We start from the raw sequence: 18,885 nt of genomic DNA, 5'->3' as shown, positions 1-18,885 counted from the left end.
CTTTCCACTTATTTTCAGCTTGACAATTTTCTTCCATCCTTTCTATTACAAAAACATTCATCTTTCCGAGTCTGGACTTTGACTTTATCTCCCTTTTGAGTTTTCTTCGAGTGAACGACTCGGACTTAAAGCTTCTGATCTCTGATTGATTTTCTGTTTGTCCTTCTTTCTCTGTTCTAACTGTATAAGGCCGCACAGACTTCGGCTCAGGATATATCACTCCTACAATGAAGTAGCGTAGTTTCTAGGAAACTCAACTCCTCAGGAAGTGACCCAACAGCTCAAGCCAATTTCATCTTTGATGTCTCATCCATATCGCAATCAGTGACTAACTGATTAAATTTGGTGTGTGTGATCATTCATTATGGTACTTGAGACGTATGTGAAGCGAAACAGTCTTTTCTTCAAGTGGAGCTTATTTTGACTGTTTTCTTTAAAATTTTCTTCAAGTGCCACCACAACTTATTTGCAGAAGTCTCTTTGAAAAAGCATACCTCTGCTCTGAGAAAGCATGATCGAATTGTGCCACATGCCAACCGATTGATCGCCTTCCAATCTTTCTCCTATACATCATTGGTTTTCTTCTCATGGCAATGTTAGACCTGCTGAAAAAGGGCATCTAGACTCACTTTGCCATACCAAAATGCCGTGCATCAAAGATCTCACGGCCAATCTTGCATTTGCAATTGTCGGTCTTGTCCATATGGACGATGTTGAAGCTCCTACACCGACTGTTTTCTCCATAATCTTTCAATATACCTAGGAATCTTTCTGATGTGGAAGATCAGTTTAAACTACAACCACAGAGCATACTACGATTAACCTTCGGCTCTGATACACTTGTTGTTCCAATAGGTCGGAAGCGTGTAAATTATTGTACTAAAAATCACACAAAGTTCAATTCCCAGGAAGAGAGGTGGATCACAAGGATCTCTTAAATACCAGTCTTTCCTTAGTCAGAATATTCCTTCTAACGTAATTTAATAGCACAATTAAATACTACTATTATACCCTCAAATATGAAAGAAAATAGGACAAAAAGAACACAAGAGTTTTAACGAGGTTGGTAAATTATACCTACGTCCTCGGGTACTAAAACCAGATGATAACTTACTATCTCCAAAATATTACAATAAATAGAATTCCTAAAATTCTCAAATGGGAGAAGAGAGAAAACTAAGAGAAAGATTGGTTGGGATGAATTGAAATGAGAAATGAGAAGGCCTATTTATAGTTGAGGTTCAAAGACCAAACAATAAATAGCCATTATCTCAAGGACCAAAAAAAATTATCCCTTGCCACTTTTCCAAAGTGGTGGTTGTCATTATTGATTGCCTCCCATTATGTTAATGGCAACCATTATTAATTGTCTTCCATTAATGTTAACACAGATACCAATGGTCTCTTCACCGCTCCAACCTCAAATGGCTGTTGTCATTGTGATGCACAGTCATGCAAGAGATGGAAAACATTTATAGGGCCTTCATGTTGTCTCAAAGATTAATAACATCCCATGAAGGGCTTGTCATAATCCGATGACAACCAGAGAAATATTGTCAAGAGATTTAGGGTAGTGGACCCTTATTGCCCGAGATGTGGAATCCATCAAACATGTTCTCTTTTTCTGTTCCTTTACTAGGACTGTGTAGTCTTGAGTCCTGGTGAGAGGCAACATTGTGGTTTCATTCTGCTTAGCCAAGGGTCGTGGTTAGCCACATGTTATATTCAAGTTTAATTGTCAGTCTTACTCTTTCTGATTCGATTGGATACCAGATTACTTCTATGGTTTCTCTTATGCTTCCTTCTCTTTGATCTGTTGGGGGTCGAATAAACTTACTGATTGAGTTGCTAAAAATGTTAGCCTTCATTTTTCATTTAAATGATGAGGTAATCTTTACTGTGTGATTCACTTGAGCTTTTTTAGTACTTTTGTCTTTTTACTTCAATTTATGGTGAAGTTTAATTCTTTTCATTTTTTAGAAATTTAATTTATTTAGTTGTTGAAACCTTTCAAATATATATTGTGACATTTAAATTTTAAAAAAATATCCATTTAATAACCATTGAAAAAATAAGATTATAATAAATTTAAATATATTTACTAAATTAAATTCAGTAATTAATCTTTCGTATTTTATAAGTTCATTAAGAGAGTAATACTACGGGAACTGAACCACGATGTCACCTAAAATTTAAAAGAAAATCAACAATAAAAAAGAGATGAATTTTATAACACCCTTTTTTGTTTTTGTTCGAACTTTCGAAGGTTTGAACTTTGAACTCAAATCTTCCGTTAAGCTTTTAAACATTTGGATTTGACAGTGAAAAGACAGTGTTCTTCAAAACCCGCAGTTAAAAGCGCGTGTCCTACAATGTTCCCAACCTTTTGCTCTTGTTTACTGGCGTTGGAACTTGGAATTACTTCTTTAGGCGTGGTTTAGACTTCCAGTGGGCCTACATCTGTACCACCATTCACCATTTTTTTCCTCACAGAAATTTAATTACTGAATAATATTGATATTTATTGCAACTAGCTCCTATTCCATAATATTCTTTTTTAGTTTGAATCAAGTTTCTTTTTATATTAAAAAAATCAAATAATGGTTAAATTGATTAGAAATTATTAAAATTTATAAAATTTAAAAATTATTTAAAATAAAAAAATTAATTCAATTTTTTGTTCGATAAAAATCAATTTAACTTTGTTCATATTAATGTGTCGGTCAATTTTTAATCTAATTGATTTAACTAATCGATCTCTTCGTAATTATGATTAGTCTTATCATTATATTTAATATTTATTAATATTATTTAAAATTTTAATTATATAATAAGTAAATTAAAAATACATATTTAGAAATAAAAAATAAACATGGAAGATTTTTGAAATTCATTTAATGATAATTAATATTAATTAATATATCTGATAAATCAGAATCATATACAGTCCATATCCTTTCTTCCTTATTTCCAATATTGAAGAGTCCCTTGGGGGATAGGGGGAGGGGGGCAGGGTAAACAAGCTTAAAATCTCACAAATAGATGGCTATACTGTTTATTTGATATAGCAAGTATTCAAGAAAAAGAAAATCCCATTTTTGTAAGTCTCCACATATCAGTTCTTTTCTTCTCATCTCTTTTCTTCTTATTTATGCAATCTGCTTTTGTTTGCAAAGTTATATTTATATGTTATATATAGGATAAAGTATTTTCTGGGTTTTAGTCTCTTTTCTGAATTATGTCATCTCTGTAGGCCATAGTGGCAGGGTTTCTTTCTTTTTTTATGGGTTTTTGGGTTTCTTATTGGTAGGAGCAAAACTTTAGATTGTTTTAGGTTATATTCAAAGATACTATCATATGGGTTATTGACTTTTCTTTCTTTTTCTTTTTCTTTTTTTTTCTCTCTGGATATAAAGCTTTGTTATCTTTCTCCCTGCCTTGGCATCATAGTGGTGTATATTAATAGAAAGGGTTAAAATTTTCTGTAACTTGGAATAGATTCTTTGAAGTTTTGACTGGGATTTGGATGTTTAAGTTGTTCAATTCATAAAAACTAGGAATTTCTTGCTGAAACAAGGTTCTTTCTGTAGTGTTAAAAGGGTTTTAGATTGTTTGTTTTGGGAGAGGCAAAGGGGTTGATTTTAATACCAAAAGATGAGGTTAGGCAAAGGGTTTCAGTTTGAGTTGTATCTTCAAGGGAACCCCTTATTCCAGGCCTTCCTGATGATGTTGCCCTTAATTGTCTCCTTCGGCTTCCGGTCGAGTGCCATACCGCTTGTAAAGCCGTATGCAAGCGATGGCACTTTCTGCTTGGTAATAAAGAACGATTTTTCACTTCAAGGAAGGAACTAGGTTTCAAAGACCCTTGGCTGTTTGTGCTTGCCTTCCAAAAATGCACTGGTGAAATTGAATGGCAGGTTCTTGATTTAACCAATTTTTCTTGGCATAGCATCCCTACGATGCCGTGCAAAGACAATATTTGTCCCCATGGTATTAGCTGTGTTTCGTTTCCCAGTGAGGGCGCACTCTTTGCTTGTGGGGGATGATGGCCTCCGATGTCGATTCCCCTCTTGACTTGGTCTTCAAGTATGAGATTCAGAAAAACAATTGGACTGTGATGAAAAAGATGAATACTGCTAGATCGTTTTTTGCAAGCGGAGCGATTAATGGGATGATATATGTAGCTGGTGGAAACAGTGCTGATCTTTTCGAGCTCGACTCGGCCGAGGTTATGGATCCCGCAATTGGGAATTGGCATCCAGTAGCCAGCATGGGGACCAATATGGCATCTTATGATTCTGCAGTATTCAATGGAAAGCTTCTAGTGACAGAAGGCTGGTTATGGCCATTCTTCGTCTCTCCAAGGGGTCGAGTTTACGATCCAATAACTAATACTTGGGAGAATATGGCTCTAGGATTGAGAGAAGGCTGGACTGGCTCGAGCGTAGTGGTTTATGGCCACTTATTCGTGGTTTCTGAACACGAAAGAATGAAACTCAAAGTTATTATCCAGACAATGATTCCTGGGAAACAACACAAGGTCCCCATTACCAGAACAGATATGCAAACCATTTGCTGTCAATGCATACGATAACATAATATATGTCATCGGTCGCTACCTTCATGTTGCCATGGGCTATATCTCGAAACGGAATGAAACAGGGAGTTCTGAGAATAAGTGGAGATTCAGTGTCGAATGGCAAGTTATCGATGGTCCAAAACTTTCTGACTTGACACCCTCAACTTCTCAGGTTCTGTTTGCTTAGCTTATATCACATATTGTCTATCAGTTCATTCAATAAATTGTAGTTGCAGAAGTAGTATGCATTTCGATATGTTTTTCCGGTCATGTACTCACTCGATTCTTGTATGGAATATTAAGTCCATATCATCAATGGCTATAAGCACAATTACAGTGGTAAGAGAACATTGGAAACTTAGGGAAAATCATTAACTTGCATGTTAAGCAAAGCATTGATGCAAATTCAATTGTTAAAAGAACCTTAAGCAAGGGCTTATATTAAGGGGGGACAAGAATGGCAGATTCTCAAGTAAGTAACAAATCTGATTCTGTCTGCTACATTGCTAACAAAAAGCACGATGATGTTGGGATTTTTTATTTATTTAAAAAACAATCAATCCTGCCTTTCTTTTTCTAACACTTCCTGTAATGAAAATCATGGCCATTGTTTTTAGTTTATGCTTGGACAGAATCTTGTTTCGTAGTAATAATTTATGTATTAAAAAAGAATAAGAATATATGTATACTACATACTTATATTTAACATTAACATTCACGTACTCATTTGAAATGAGATAAAATAAATGAGGAGTTAATTGAAAATATTGAGGTGGAGAGTTTGATGGTGAAGGTTCACCCCCATCTCTTTTAAGAAAAATAAAATAATGGAATACGTATCTTTTGTTTTGTTGAATTTCAACGTGGAAGGCACGTTATTAGGTGGCATAATCCCACTTTGCTAGTGAAAGAAAATGGGGGATTTTGTGAAGGACTGGATTGTTTAAATCTCAATTAAAAATTTATAAGAAATCAAGGTTGTTCAAATATTAATCTAATTCCCATTCCCATTTGCAACCACAATTAAGTCAATTATCGACATGAAATCTAATGAATACTTTTAATATTTAAGAAAACAATAAATAATAAACAAGGTTAATTGTACCAAATGTTCATATTTTAAATTAATCCCTAAATTCTTAAGTTTTTATCATATCAATTCAGTCGTGGGCATGAAACATACAGAATAAATTTTAACATGTTAAAAGTCGTACATTCTGACGATGCTATCCATGGATGATATACATGTAATCATATGTGCACATATTTCGAATTTGATGGGTAAAGGCCCAAAATGTGATATGAAGAAGTGATTGGGCCCAAGACTCAAAATCATAACAGTAGGATTTTGTAGGAAGGATTTCTATCAAAGGAACCTAACGCGATTCTCTGAAAATTCATTCCCAGAGAGAAAGAATTAAGAGGAAGGAGCTGATGGCAGCAATAACAAGCGCGGTGATAGCCATAGCGGGAGTGATATTGGGATGGATAGCAATCGAGATCGCTTGCAAGCCTTGCCTGGAGAAAGGGCGTGAAGCCATTGACCGATCTCTTAACCCTGATTACGACCCCGACGATGATCTCCAAGCCCCTCTCAACCCTAACCCAGATCCCCAATCTCACCCTGGTATTTCTTCTTCCACTTCATCCAAACCCCTACAAATTTAAGGGTTGTTCTAGGCAAATTTGTGTCGATTTATTTTCTACCTTATTTGTCCAGGTGATTTGGTATTGTTATGTTTGAACTTTGAATGAATGGTGTGGTTGAATTGTTATGGTACTACTATGATCACATTCAATTGTACCGTTGTTGGCCTGGTTTTGGTTTGTTTCAAGTGACATAACTTGGTTTATGCAACCATGCCTTTCAAACATAACATACTCTACAGATTATTGAATTGAGTGCAGGATTTTTTATTTTTTATTTTTAATTTTTTGCAGTGTTGTAGTTGTTCATTAAGGCAGTCGGCTTTAACCCAGATGTCCAGATCCGATAATTTTCTAGATGCAATACATAAATGCGAGAGTGCTGATTATAAATATATAAAATAATTATGTAATAAATTTATAAAATATGAAATGGTAAGGATGTAAACATTATAACATTTTTAAAAGTAAAATATAAATATTATGTTTTTAGTAAATTACCAATTGCGTTGGTAATTCAATTAAAAGGCACATATATTTTTCATAATATTAAATTAAAAGTTACTCAAAGACCTTCAAAGATAAATTAATTTAATTAAAAAATAATTAGATCATGAGATATAGAAATGCAATTCCCATTGCAATGCCCCCAACTAACCAAATATTTTATACTCGTAAAGTAGCAGCAAAGGCGAATCCCATTAACGAACATGGCATACACCTTTAACATAATAAAAAATAAAAAGAAATTCTCTTCTAAAGAAAATAAAACAAGAGCCAGGGAAAAAATGTAGCTTATTTCAAGTACCGTAACAAGTAAGGTATCAAATGAGAGTCTAAATATGCTTTACAATTACAACCTCGATTGCAACAACAAAAAACAAAGAACCTACATGTTACTGTACATGGATTTGACCTCGGATTTCACCTCCGGCCCCTTAGAGAAAAGACCATAGTTTCCCCTGTCATTTTACAAGGAGCTTTCTGTTATAAAAAGAAAGAAACAAAAAAAAAAGCTTATGCCAAATAATTGTATATTTGTGGGTTGTTCTTGTCCCGCTCCAGGTACTCCCTGTCAATGAGAGACTCGATTCTTTTCTTCAAATCAGCCGGTTTTATGGGAAACTTTAGCTGTTCAATGGAATAAACTTGTTTTCAGTATATGGATATCTCCAACTGCAACTTAAAAGGCATATTATCCCTTTAGATTACCTGTTCGAAGAGTTCAGTTATCAAAAGAGTGTGACTCAACACTTTCCTCGTCTTCATTATCCGAACAATAGCAGCATCAACCTGGAATATATCGAGTCATAGTACAATAGATTTGATTAAGCACCAACTGAGACGGCTTTCTGACCTGTTATTTTATTTTGTTCTTTTGGTGGATAGCTAAAAAAGAGGAAGAGAACATGCTGAACCTGATATTGACGGTCTTGAAATACTCTTTCAGTGGTGCTTGTGTTCTCCTCCACTGTCTCTTTCATCTGGATTGCATTTACCTGCATTCCAAAAGGAAAAGAGTCAGCTTCATGCTTTATTACGTGTGGCAATTACTCACGTCAGAATCATAATAAAAACTTTCCCATAGAAATTTAGGAGAATAGCATATAGATAAGCATGACGGCATTAGAAAAGTTTTTAACCACCATGGCTTGAAATCGCAAATAGATGTACCTTTATACGATAGAGAGGAGCAGTAAATCCTTCGTTGAAAATGAAAGAATCATCATCTTCGACATCTCTCCCTTTTGGCAACTGCAGCACACAAATTCAAACATAGAAAAGAATAAAGAAAAGAATGTCACCTACTTAGTCAGCACAATAATGAGATTAACTTGGTGAGTGCAATAATATAATGGCCATACCTTATGCAGGACTCTCACTTTCCCACATGCAAGGGACTGCAGGGTCCTTCTCAATTCCTTGTCCTCTATGCCAGTGGAGTCTTTAATGTCTTGAAAGCTAAGCTTTTGGGCATCGTTGAACAACATCAGAACTACAGTCTAGAGGTTAAAAGATCAAAAAACCAGAAAACTGTTAGAACTTGCCTGCCTGTAGAGAAACTACGAAAAGAGAAGGAACATTACGGAAGACAGGAGGAAAATGGCTCATGAGACACCAAGAGACAAACCTGGAACAGGGAAACTGCCAGCTCCTTTTTACCTTTGGAAAAATCTGCTTTCAACACACAATGACCCAATGAATTTTGCCACATTAGGCGTCTCCCACTGTACTTACTCAAGTAGAACTCCTTGAAGATGTCCTGTTAGACCAAGTAGAAGAAAGTATTAGAGAACTATAAGATAAAAGCTTCCTGGTGTTTATAGTGGTAAACATTTCATCCCAAAGTCTGCAGCAAACCTGATAGACATTCAATTCATGTGGAAGCCTAACATCCATAGGTGGATATGTTGGCCAGTACCTGCCCAGCTCAAGAACCAAAATAGAATCAAATACTATTGATCAAGCAGCTATTATTTAACTTGAATAATGGTAAAGTATGATTTACCCAGTTGTTAAGACATGGACACTCATCTCAATTCCTGATCGAAGTTTTGTCCTGGCTTGGGATGACTGCTTGAATGATTCATTTATCTCCTTTGACAGTTCAATATCCTGGATAAAAATAACGAGAATCCATATTCATTACAATTAAGGTTTGTATTCTGGGAAACTGTTAAGAACTTTTTGCCAAAAAACAACACACTGCAAGATCAACCATACAACATGAGGAGATTTAATTACAAATAGAAGCCCATAGTTCTGACCCATGGCAACAACTGCAATATTACATTTCAATTAATTTCATATGATTAGTTTCCCTAGAACTGAAATATAACTGGAAAGGAAACTCAGGTGTGCAATGTTGTTTGCATGTGAACATATTTTAGACCTAAGAATCTAGTCACAAAAATAAATTCCAGAGTCACACAAACTCCATATATTATGTAAATTGTTTGATCTTACATCAACCAGTACACAAGTTGGTACTCCAAGAAATAGAAGATAATTTAACTTGTTGAGTACTTTTCTCTTCTACTCTGACATGATTCAATTATTTTCTTATATATTTATATGATCTACCCTCAGGCACAACAAACTTATTACATGATCATTAGTTCAACACATTCTGCTTGCAGGAATTACACATAATTAATCCAACTCATGTCATGAGGGGTAACACTACTGGAGACAATACCACCACTAACAGGTAACATATTCTTAGACTCTTAGTGGTTATAAAAGTTATGGACTGCCCATGTTTACAAAACCCTAAAGGATGCAGTTCACCAGATTAATAATTAGAAATTCCAATGGTAACCTATGGAATGCATTTCTTTTACAAACTTATACAAAAAAGGATATAGAGGTAAACCTTGAACATTCCTTCAAGTTTGTTTGTAAACTGGCTGCCACACTCTGTCTTCAGCTGCAGCATCGCAAGAACATAACAAATTAACAATTTAATACAATCTTCTGACGACACACCATTTAATGCGAAGAACATACTGACCTTAGAAATCATGGATTTCTCTGCATCAATAGAAGCACTCTTCCCTAAAAGCAGCCTTTTAGCAAGATCTTTCTTATAGAATGCTTCAAAAACATCCTTGCCCTTAATTATCAACAAAAATGCCATTCACAACTCTAGCATTAACTAGTAGGGCAAGAAAGAAAGAAATGCACAAAAGGAAAACTGAAAAAAGTAAATTTAATCATTTTTGTGGGAAACTCTACCTGGATGAACCTGAATAAAACCAAAACTTTATCAAGTGTACCCTCTAATTCCTCTTCAGAAGTACCCTTATTACCAGCACGAAGCTTTTCATCCAGAAACTTAGCAATAAGCTCAGCAGGTCGATTCTATTAAACACAATAAAGTTCGACCATCAGTCAAGTTCAAAATATGATGATCTAAATTAGGAATTTAATTCACTGGTTTAAAGGTAAATGAACATGCAGTTTAAAAATAAAATAATCTCCAAATACAAAGGACAAACATGCTAACCTGACGAAGATTAATTAGATGCTCAAAAGAATCCTTAATGGTGTTGCAAAATGCCTCATTCTTGGAAAAGCTTTCTTCCAATATGGAGTCAAGTGAAGCCTTGAATTCTAACAAGGAAGACACCATGTCCTTGTCTTTCTCTTCATCCATGACAATGCTCTGCCCAGTTCTCCGAATATATGAGCTTAGGGCCTGCCTGAGTGATTCAAGAGCATTGACCCTTGAAAACAGTGAGTACATCCTCTGAAGGTCCTCAATACGGTGTCCATCCATCAGCATCATAAATCCCTGCACAAATTAGAGAAACCATAACTACTAAGAAGATGCAAATTCAAGGTGTTCAAAGCACAAAGAACAACCAAAAATTCATATTCACACCTTATCAAGAATGGCAGGTATATGACGTTCCAGCAGTTGCCTTTCTGCTGTTGCTATAAGCGGCTTTCTCGTAAGAGCATCCAGGTAGAGTAAGCATCTTTCATTTTCTTCATTTAACCTCATCTGAAGGAATACACACAAAAAGCTATATAAATATAAACTTACCCAAAAATTGTAGAGGGATAAACATGCATATTCCATATGAATACAGAAACATATGATAAATTAAGAATTCTTGTTAGAAGGATAAAACATGTACAATCCAAACCAGTCACTGCTAATAGAAACATAAAATATGAAAAGCACCTCTACATGCTTCAAGTAATCTGGAACATCAGATTGCTGCATGTATTTCATTCCTTCAGCTGCATAAAACTCGGATGTACGCTCCAGGAATGGCTTCTCAAAGCTTTCTGAGTAAATACCTAAAGCAGTAAACATCTTCAAAAGATGGTTAAGTAGTGTTCTGTCAACTGCTTCACCTAACCTGCATGATCAAAAACAGATGCAGTGGATTCCAAGATGTAAATTTAATAGAAACTTGGAAGATGGGAATTAATCCAAAATTTATGTGGATTTAGACATCATAATTGGCCTTTCAAGATACTGCTTTCCACAATAGAAAATACGTAGCCACCTTATACCTCTAAAATCATAGAAAGATAAGTAAACTAAGCCAGGGAATATTGACATTGAAACAACAATTTAGGAGTTACTAACCTGACAAATACTTGACACGTTGGTTTACTTTTTCAGTATTTACCTCTCCACTTACACTTGCATAGAAAATTCAGTGTGACCTCAACTAGGTAAGAAGGAATCTAAAACAAGTTAAACCATAGCATTCGTTTATCCCAACTATACTGTTTCATCCAACCATATTATGCTTTATGTACTAATAGCAAAGCCGAAACAATACAAGGCAACAGGGGACCTTCTCAATTTCTTATACCTTTCCATCCACATCGTTACAAGAAGGATAGTTCATCCATAAGTTTTGCAACATTAAATGGGAACCAATCCGGTACAATATCCATCTAAAACTATTATGCATCTTCTGCATAAGTTTTTACTTTGGAACACACAAAAAAGAGACTAGAATAAAAGAATTGCAAATTTCAATTTGACTGTTATTAAAATTACCTCTCACTCTCAATCATTCTTAAAAGACCGGTGACAGTTTTGTGCTCAACTTCTGGAGCCAGAGAAAGAAGTTTACAGAAAAGTTGCAAGCCCATGTCCCACAATGAACGTACATTTGGGGTTTGTTTAACATATGTTCTGTCCAGGTACAAGGCTATACCACGAATCATCAACATTTGATCACAAAGATCTTGCCAACATTTCTCAACAAGCGATAAGAAAACCACGAGGTCCGGACTTTGCCCAACCAAAGATCTTAATGCTGCCGATATACGTGCTTCACACTCTTTTTCAATTCGTTGATAAAGACTTCCTCCCATCCTATGCAGGCAAAGATCATTGACAGCCTGAAGGAAGCAAGCCCAGTAATCAAGTGACAATATTGCTCATATTGCAAATGGCTATCGTAATCAAAATAGAGAGAATGAAAAAAATATACAAGACTTACCTGATAAAGCTTCTCCAAGTCACATGAATCTGGTTGCTTCAGAAAAATAGCATTAATGGCTGACTTCAGCTTTGCCCACGTTTCCTCCTCAAAATTCGTAGGCACTGTCGGTTTTGCTACACCGAAACAAGTCAGAAGTTTAAGTTGTATCAGAAATCTTTCCGAGTATATCTTCTAAATATTTTCATTGTTAGCAGTGCAAAGCCCTTCTGGTTTCTTACAATTAGTTCATATAAACAACATAGTCTAGGAGATATAATCTGATTTCCAAAAGAGCCAAACTTACTTAAAGCCCCCATTACATGATTACAATTCCTTGTAAGTAAACTTACTAATAATAAGTAATAACAATTACATGCTAACTAAAAACCGTATTTAGTTTTCTGGAAAGATGAAGTAATTGATTATACTTATGCGAGCACGCATCAAATATGCTTACAAAGAAAACAATAAATGGCTCCACCCAAATAAAATTCTAAATAACCCAATTATAATTAATTAGTGCTAGCTCAGTATAACAGTAAAAGCAATAAAACAAACTCAAAATACCAAGATCTTAAAATCGAATAAAACACCGAGTTTTATAAAATTCACCTCTTCTAAGTCCTAATTTTTCATTCCAAAAATGACCCAACAACCCAAAGCCACTCAATTGGTAAGATCAAAATTCTGTATTAACTAAAAAGGGGAATTCATAAAACACCCAGAAAACAAACTATAAGAATAGAGAGAGATCAAGTAGAAGAAACTCAACCTTTAACGAATTTGATGACGAGCTTCTTGGCGGGTTGAGGTGGGGTAGCCTTTTTGCGAGACAAATTGGCGGCGGCGGGAGCGCGAGCATCGTCGGACTTGGAATCGTCGTCGAGGGACATAGGTGAAGAAGGGTCGAAGACGACGTCGTTATCGCCTTGGTTGTTGTGGTGGTTGTGAAGGCCGTTCTTATTGGGGTCAAGAGGACAAGCCACGGCTTGGGACTTGGCTTTCTTCATTGACGGTTGAAAGTGAGAAGAAGAGGAAGAGGAAGAAGAAGAAGAAGAAGAAGAAGCAACAGCGGCGTTGGAGCTAAGAGAGCGTTTGGTTGGGGGGAGAGACATGAAAAGCGATCAAGAAAGCATTGTAAAATCTTCAGCTTCAACTATTTAATTTAATTTGATTTTTATTTAATTTTATTTTATTTTTACAGTATACAACATATAGATATAGGGGAAGATAACGAGAGAAGGCAGCTGAAAGATGAAAAATGTTGAGAGAGAAGGAAGTTACAAAAATAGAAATGTTTTTACCCTTTTCCTCCTTTTGTGTACTGTTTGGTGGTTGCTGGGCCTCAAAGCCCGGTTTTGTGATAACTAATTGGACTATTTGATTTTAGGATTTACTTCCCATTTAGCCCACTAACCATAGCCCCATTTAAAATGCCTTTTTCGACTCAGGTGCTTCCGCTTCCTTATTTTACCCTCAAACTTTATAAAAGGAAAAATTATTTTAACCCTCTTTTATTTTTTTCACCTTTTTTAGTTCGTAAACTTGTATTTTTATCAAATTATCTCAAAATAAATAAAAAAATTGACGTTACATATATGTGGATTGTCACGTAGATGGCATGTCAATATTTAATTAATTTTTTAAATTTTAAAAAATCAAGAACATTTATAATTTTTAAAAATTAAAAATCAATAAATTTATTTAAAAAGTATAAAAATTACTTTTAAAATTTTAAAAAATTAATTAAATGCTGATGTGTCATCTACATGGCAATTCAGGTGTATGTCATATAAGCATAGTTAACAATCGGTAGCTTTTCCATCAAATTTGAGGTGATTTGACAAAAAATGCAAGTTGAAGGGCTAAAAGAGTAGAAAAATTAAATGAATGGCTAAAATGACTTTTTTTTTTGTAAAGTTGGAGGACCAAAAAAGTCATTATGCCTTCTTTTTACAATAAATGTTAATTTCAGAAGAGGTTAATATAAAAAAGCACCTAAGTTTAGTATTTTATACCAACTTCGTACGTAAACTTTTTTTTTGGACCTAACTTGCACCTAAACTTGAAAACTATAAGCCAACTCGATATCTTTTTTAGGTGTTAGGCTAACACCATTAAAATCCATTAATCTGGCACTAACGACTAATAGTATGGTGACACATGACAATCTCACATTGTGACTTGTGGAAAAAATTTTAAAACTTTTTAAAAAATTGTATATTTTACTTTTTTCATGAGTTACAATTGCCATATCGGAGCCACATCAGCTTATTTTAACAATTTTAATCAGGTAACTAAAAACAATACCAAGTTGGCTTATGGTTTTCAAGTATAGGTACCAATTAAGTTCAAAAAATATTAGATATCAAGTAGGTATAAATTACCAAGTGCAAGGACCTCTCGATATATTAACTCTTTCAACTCTTTCACAAGATACTAAGGTCAGTAAAAATGGATCAAGTGTCTCCTTAATAACTCAAAGGAGCAGGTGGTTGAAAACTTTGTGTTAGACATTGTAAGTTCGGAATTTAAGTCTTGACAATAACATTCTCTCCCCTATTTGTAGGGTATAAAAATAGAAACCCAAAGCAAAACAAACAACAAGTCCAATAGAACATAAAATAGCATAACCCAAATTTATAAAGTTTAATGTACATGCATTAATAACCTTGGAAGCTAGAAGTCATATTTAAAGTCATGACCTTTATTGGATTCGGTCATTAAAATTCATCTGATGTAGTGTTGAAATAACATGACCTATTTCTATAAAAAATATATATATATCATACATAAAATTTGTTATGGCAATGGAAAACTACATAAAAAAACCCCCGAAAGAAATGCTTATTAACACACACAACATGCATTAAGACGAAAAACAAAAGCTGGCCTTTTCCTTTTTCCAAACAACAACAAATCATCATCAAAAGCTAAAAACTATCCTCTTTACTCCATGGATTCTCGAAACACTCAAGAAGAAGAAGATAAAAACAACACAATCAAAAGCCATGCATGGTAAGGAAATATAAAGTTGAAAAGAAGAAAAGCTCCAGAATGATTCCTAAAGATGAGGAAAGAAAAAGAGGAAAAAAGAAGTCACAGAAAGCTAAAAAATGGAACCACACAAGGATACAAGGCTAAAAAGAACCTATTCACTTAAGGACTATGTCAAGAGGTAGAAGGGAGAGCAAGCATACAAACAATGCTAAACATAGAGAATACCATTGATGAGATTAAAATTTTCAAGTTTCTGTAACCATCCGTGTTAGCTTATAAGCTATCTAGTGAAGTATTTGAAGTATTGCCTTTTAGGATGAATCCTTCAATAGATTTGTATTGGTCTCCAATTGGGATTTTGTCTCTTGACTCTACAAATTTTCGAGTGCCTAAAGCAACGGTTCAATGCACTTTATTTCCATTTAAGATGCATGGGTTCAAACTATACCAATAGCGAATGTTCACATCCTTTTGGTAGAAAGCCTTGTACCACACACGATCCGATTCAACGAGGAACTCTCTCTCTCTCTCTGTTAAACTTGCTGCATTAGGCACTCGAGCTCTTCCTAAGTTCAAAAGACAAAATTCAACCAAAAACAATATTGATTCATTGAGAAATTCGTCACCTTCCTTAAATTATTATCCATTTTTACCATTAAATTGTTGGAAAAAATGGTTCTTTTGGAAACTTCGAAGTATATTCTTAACTAGTAAAGGTGGAGATTTGAATAATAAAATTATGATTTTATATTCTACTTCATGAGATATTTACAACGGTATATCATATACTCAAAATGGTTGAATGATAAATGAGAAATTGATGCTCAAAGTAAGGCACTTGTGAATTATGTTGAGGAAAATAGAAAACTTAATGCCATATTAGTTAAATATTAAGTGTAAAATATGTTTATATATGTGAACCAACTTAACAATTATTGAAGGATTAAATTAATATTTTTCCCTGTGAGCAAGGGTGGGGTTGCAAATCCAAAACTTGTGGGGTTGGAAAACTTTTTTTGTTCTCGTATCTGTGTGGGAAAACTTTTTTTGTTGTTTAGCCTATTATTTGTCTTAGGCTCCCACCACGCATGCGTGCTTATTGTTGACAATTCCTCATGTGCGTGCTTTGACGAAGACCATGCCTTTTGGTTTCTCCTTTCTCCCTACACCAATTTGACTCGAGTTTTGGTCCGTCAAGACTGCATAACACTAATTATGGTCACAGTCCTCGTGCTTTTCATATATTTAAATTTTAGTAATTTCCATTTTTAATTTTGATTTAATAATTAAGGTCTAATTAACAACAATATTAAAGGACTTATGTGATATTTTTAAAATAAAAATTTGTTTACGTGGCTAATATTATATGTGTAAAAGGTCAAATAAGCAAATAAATAGGATGGATATGGGATTGTAAGGTTTCCTTTTATAAATATAGGGTTGTAAGAAGTTTTAACATTATTCTAAATCTTTGTCCGAAATCTAATTGATAACACTAATAAATGTTAATTTAAGAAAAATGCTCGTGTGGGCAATATTACATCCGAAATAAAAACATTGAATATGAAGTTAATTATAAGGTTTCATATTCTAAATTTTGTAAGATCATTTAATACTATTTTAGAGAAGCTAAACGATACTTTTTTTTTCTTCTTACATGGTTTTCACACAGTATTAAATTCGCCATATGAGAAATTATTTTCTTAAAAATGTCAAACAATCTGATTTAACAGAAGTCCTTTAACTATCAATTGGACTTCAATTGTTAAATAAAAATAATAACTGGACTAAATGTCTGAAATTAAATGTAAAGGGACTAAATTTTAAATGTATGATGAGTAAAAGGAGTTGGAGTGCAATTAGAGCTATGTATAATCATTTACTCTTTAAAAGAGTCAACTTGGTTTCATTTCTCCTATAACTGCGCAACCGGTATCGGTCCCCTCATCGTTTCCCCTATATAAAACAATCCCCCCAAGGCCCTTCAACTCACATCTCTCAACTTTCCTTCTACATCTAAAGCACTGCCGTGTGTATTCAAGCAAATAATTATCTGTGTTATAATAATAACACCAATTCCTTTCTTTTTTTGTGTGTGTTGGTTTTCTTTTCAATGGCGGCTACCATTACTGCTTCATCTGATGAAGGTGTTAAAGTAGTGATAATCAATACTCAGTACGTTGAAACCGATCCCCTCAGCTTCAAATCTGTAGTTCAAAGGCTTACAGGCAAGGATAGTTGCGTTTCATGGATAGAGGAGAGTTCGTTTCCCTGTAGTAAAACCCAAACAAATTATAATGTTGCTGCCGGAAAGGTTTCAGCCGAAGGGTCATATGGCACAGCCACCGTAGGAGGCGGCTATGGTTGTGACGGTGGTGGTGGTTGTCATGTACCCTTGTTTACTACGGGTTTAAGTTTTAAAGAATTGGATAGGTTGATCTTGGAGGCTCCTCCATTGGACGAGTTGAGCTGGTTGTTGGCTGAGTACTGCTAGCTACGATTTGCAATGACATTCTCTTTTCGTAATTTTTTATATTGCTGTTTATGCAGTATTTTCTCTTCGTTAAGACATCGTTTGGATTGCATTGAAGCTCAGTTGAATGCGTTTAATAATGGTGTTTAGATTACACCATTAGAGTGAGATTGAGCAATTGATGCCCAAAATTTTGTCTACTGATCCCTCTAAAACCTCTTTTTAACCTTCATGTATCTTGTTTTATTTTCTAAATTATATTTCTAATGTATTATTATATTCTCAATAACAAATGGTGGACTGTCATGCTAGTATATATCATCCTTTATTAAATATTAATTCAAATTTAATATTATTTTTTTATATAATATTAAGGGTGAAGATGAAGTAATATGATTTAAACCCGCGTCAAATGAATGTTGATAAAAACTTTGACATTATGAAATTTACTTTAAGTTACTTAGCTAAAATACTTATATAAACTTAAAAATATTATTAAAAGTTTAAATGATAAATGTTTTCTTATCATTTAAATGTTAACTGCACTCTTAATGAAAATAACCATTATTAAATAAAAAATAAATAATTACATCAATGAAAAAGTGTCAAATAATTCTCTTTTTTTCATATATAAAAAGAACAATTTAATAATCATTATTTTCTACTTTCACCTTGTTATCATCACTATTTTTAAATCTAATCATACAGTCAATCAATTTTTTTAATGATCTAATCATTAATTTTAATTTTACTGTTATAGTATTCAATTTCATCGTTACAATGATTAACCTTTGCACTATTTTTTAATCTTAGTAAAGTCAATCTTATCACCCATCCAAATGGACTATTAAATTATCCATCTTGTATATATATACCTTATTTAGTGAAGGAAAACTCAAGTTTAAATTCTAGAGATGCCATTGTTAGAAAGGTTAAATACAAACCTTGAAATGATTCATAAAATGAACACATAGGTAGAGATGATATCAGTTTGGTTTGACTGGGTTTTTTGGATTTCTCAAACTGTCCATTACAATTTAATCTAATTCTTGATTTTTTTCATGTTAAATTTTTGTTTTGAATTTTTAGATTTATTTTGACAAAAATGAACTTTATTTTATGTTTTTGAATATTGTCTGGCGAAGTTTCAAAACCTAAGTCATAAATATCTTTAAAAAACCATAATTTTCAAGTAAATAAAAAATATCAATAATTTTTATATAGTA

General features: G+C 33.9%; 4 protein-coding genes across 6 annotated transcripts in view; 3 read left to right on the top strand and 1 right to left on the bottom strand.

Annotated features, from left to right (window-relative positions):
• LOC107913797 (F-box/kelch-repeat protein At1g30090) overlaps positions 1 to 4,922 on the top strand; it is an 8,467-nt gene extending 3,545 nt beyond the window's left edge. The window contains 4 exon segments of the mRNA XM_041103212.1: positions 3,685 to 4,043; positions 4,046 to 4,499; positions 4,502 to 4,543; positions 4,546 to 4,922. Of these exon segments, the coding sequence (XP_040959146.1) occupies positions 3,685 to 4,043; positions 4,046 to 4,499; positions 4,502 to 4,543; positions 4,546 to 4,766 (1,076 nt within the window). The 3' untranslated portion in view covers positions 4,767 to 4,922.
• A 987-nt stretch (positions 4,923 to 5,909) lies between these two features.
• LOC121222322 (outer envelope membrane protein 7) lies at positions 5,910 to 9,575 on the top strand. 2 transcript variants are annotated; one of them, XM_041102835.1, is made up of 2 exons: positions 5,910 to 6,206; positions 9,367 to 9,575. In XM_041102835.1, exons 1-2 carry the CDS (start codon positions 6,014 to 6,016, stop codon positions 9,381 to 9,383), a joined length of 210 nt encoding a protein of 69 aa, XP_040958769.1. In that variant the 5' UTR covers positions 5,910 to 6,013; the 3' UTR covers positions 9,384 to 9,575. The 2 variants fall into 2 exon arrangements, with proteins under 2 accessions (XP_040958769.1, XP_040958770.1); XM_041102836.1 differs by lacking the exon at positions 9,367 to 9,575 and adding an exon at positions 6,521 to 6,746 and having other exon boundaries at positions 5,914 to 6,206.
• On the bottom strand, positions 7,009 to 13,471 carry LOC107913786 (cullin-4). Of its 2 annotated transcripts, none has more exons than XM_016842417.2 (17): positions 12,959 to 13,471; positions 12,205 to 12,320; positions 11,757 to 12,103; positions 10,920 to 11,100; positions 10,614 to 10,736; positions 10,236 to 10,523; positions 9,965 to 10,090; positions 9,741 to 9,842; positions 9,603 to 9,656; positions 8,736 to 8,842; positions 8,588 to 8,648; positions 8,358 to 8,489; positions 8,092 to 8,229; positions 7,901 to 7,981; positions 7,645 to 7,725; positions 7,439 to 7,519; positions 7,009 to 7,357 (listed from the first exon to the last, which is right to left on the bottom strand). In XM_016842417.2, the coding sequence occupies exons 1-17, from the start codon at positions 13,299 to 13,301 to the stop codon at positions 7,244 to 7,246; spliced, it is 2,475 nt and encodes an 824-aa protein (XP_016697906.1). In that variant the 5' UTR covers positions 13,302 to 13,471; the 3' UTR covers positions 7,009 to 7,243. The 2 variants fall into 2 exon arrangements, with proteins under 2 accessions (XP_016697906.1, XP_016697907.1); XM_016842418.2 differs by having other exon boundaries at positions 12,205 to 12,308; positions 12,959 to 13,470.
• Positions 13,472 to 17,139: 3,668 nt separating this feature from the next.
• On the top strand, positions 17,140 to 17,973 carry LOC107913793 (VQ motif-containing protein 10). Its single transcript, XM_016842426.2, has one exon. The coding sequence runs from the start codon at positions 17,300 to 17,302 to the stop codon at positions 17,678 to 17,680; it is 381 nt and encodes a 126-aa protein (XP_016697915.1). The 5' UTR covers positions 17,140 to 17,299; the 3' UTR covers positions 17,681 to 17,973.
• Positions 17,974 to 18,885: the final 912 nt, after the last annotated feature.

This window comes from Gossypium hirsutum, chromosome D10 (genome assembly GCF_007990345.1).
Source record: "Gossypium hirsutum isolate 1008001.06 chromosome D10, Gossypium_hirsutum_v2.1, whole genome shotgun sequence".
In the NCBI taxonomy this organism is placed as follows: Eukaryota; Viridiplantae; Streptophyta; class Magnoliopsida; order Malvales; family Malvaceae; genus Gossypium; species Gossypium hirsutum.
Note: the sequence above shows the minus strand (reverse complement) of the source record. Positions and strands in the feature narration are given on the sequence as shown.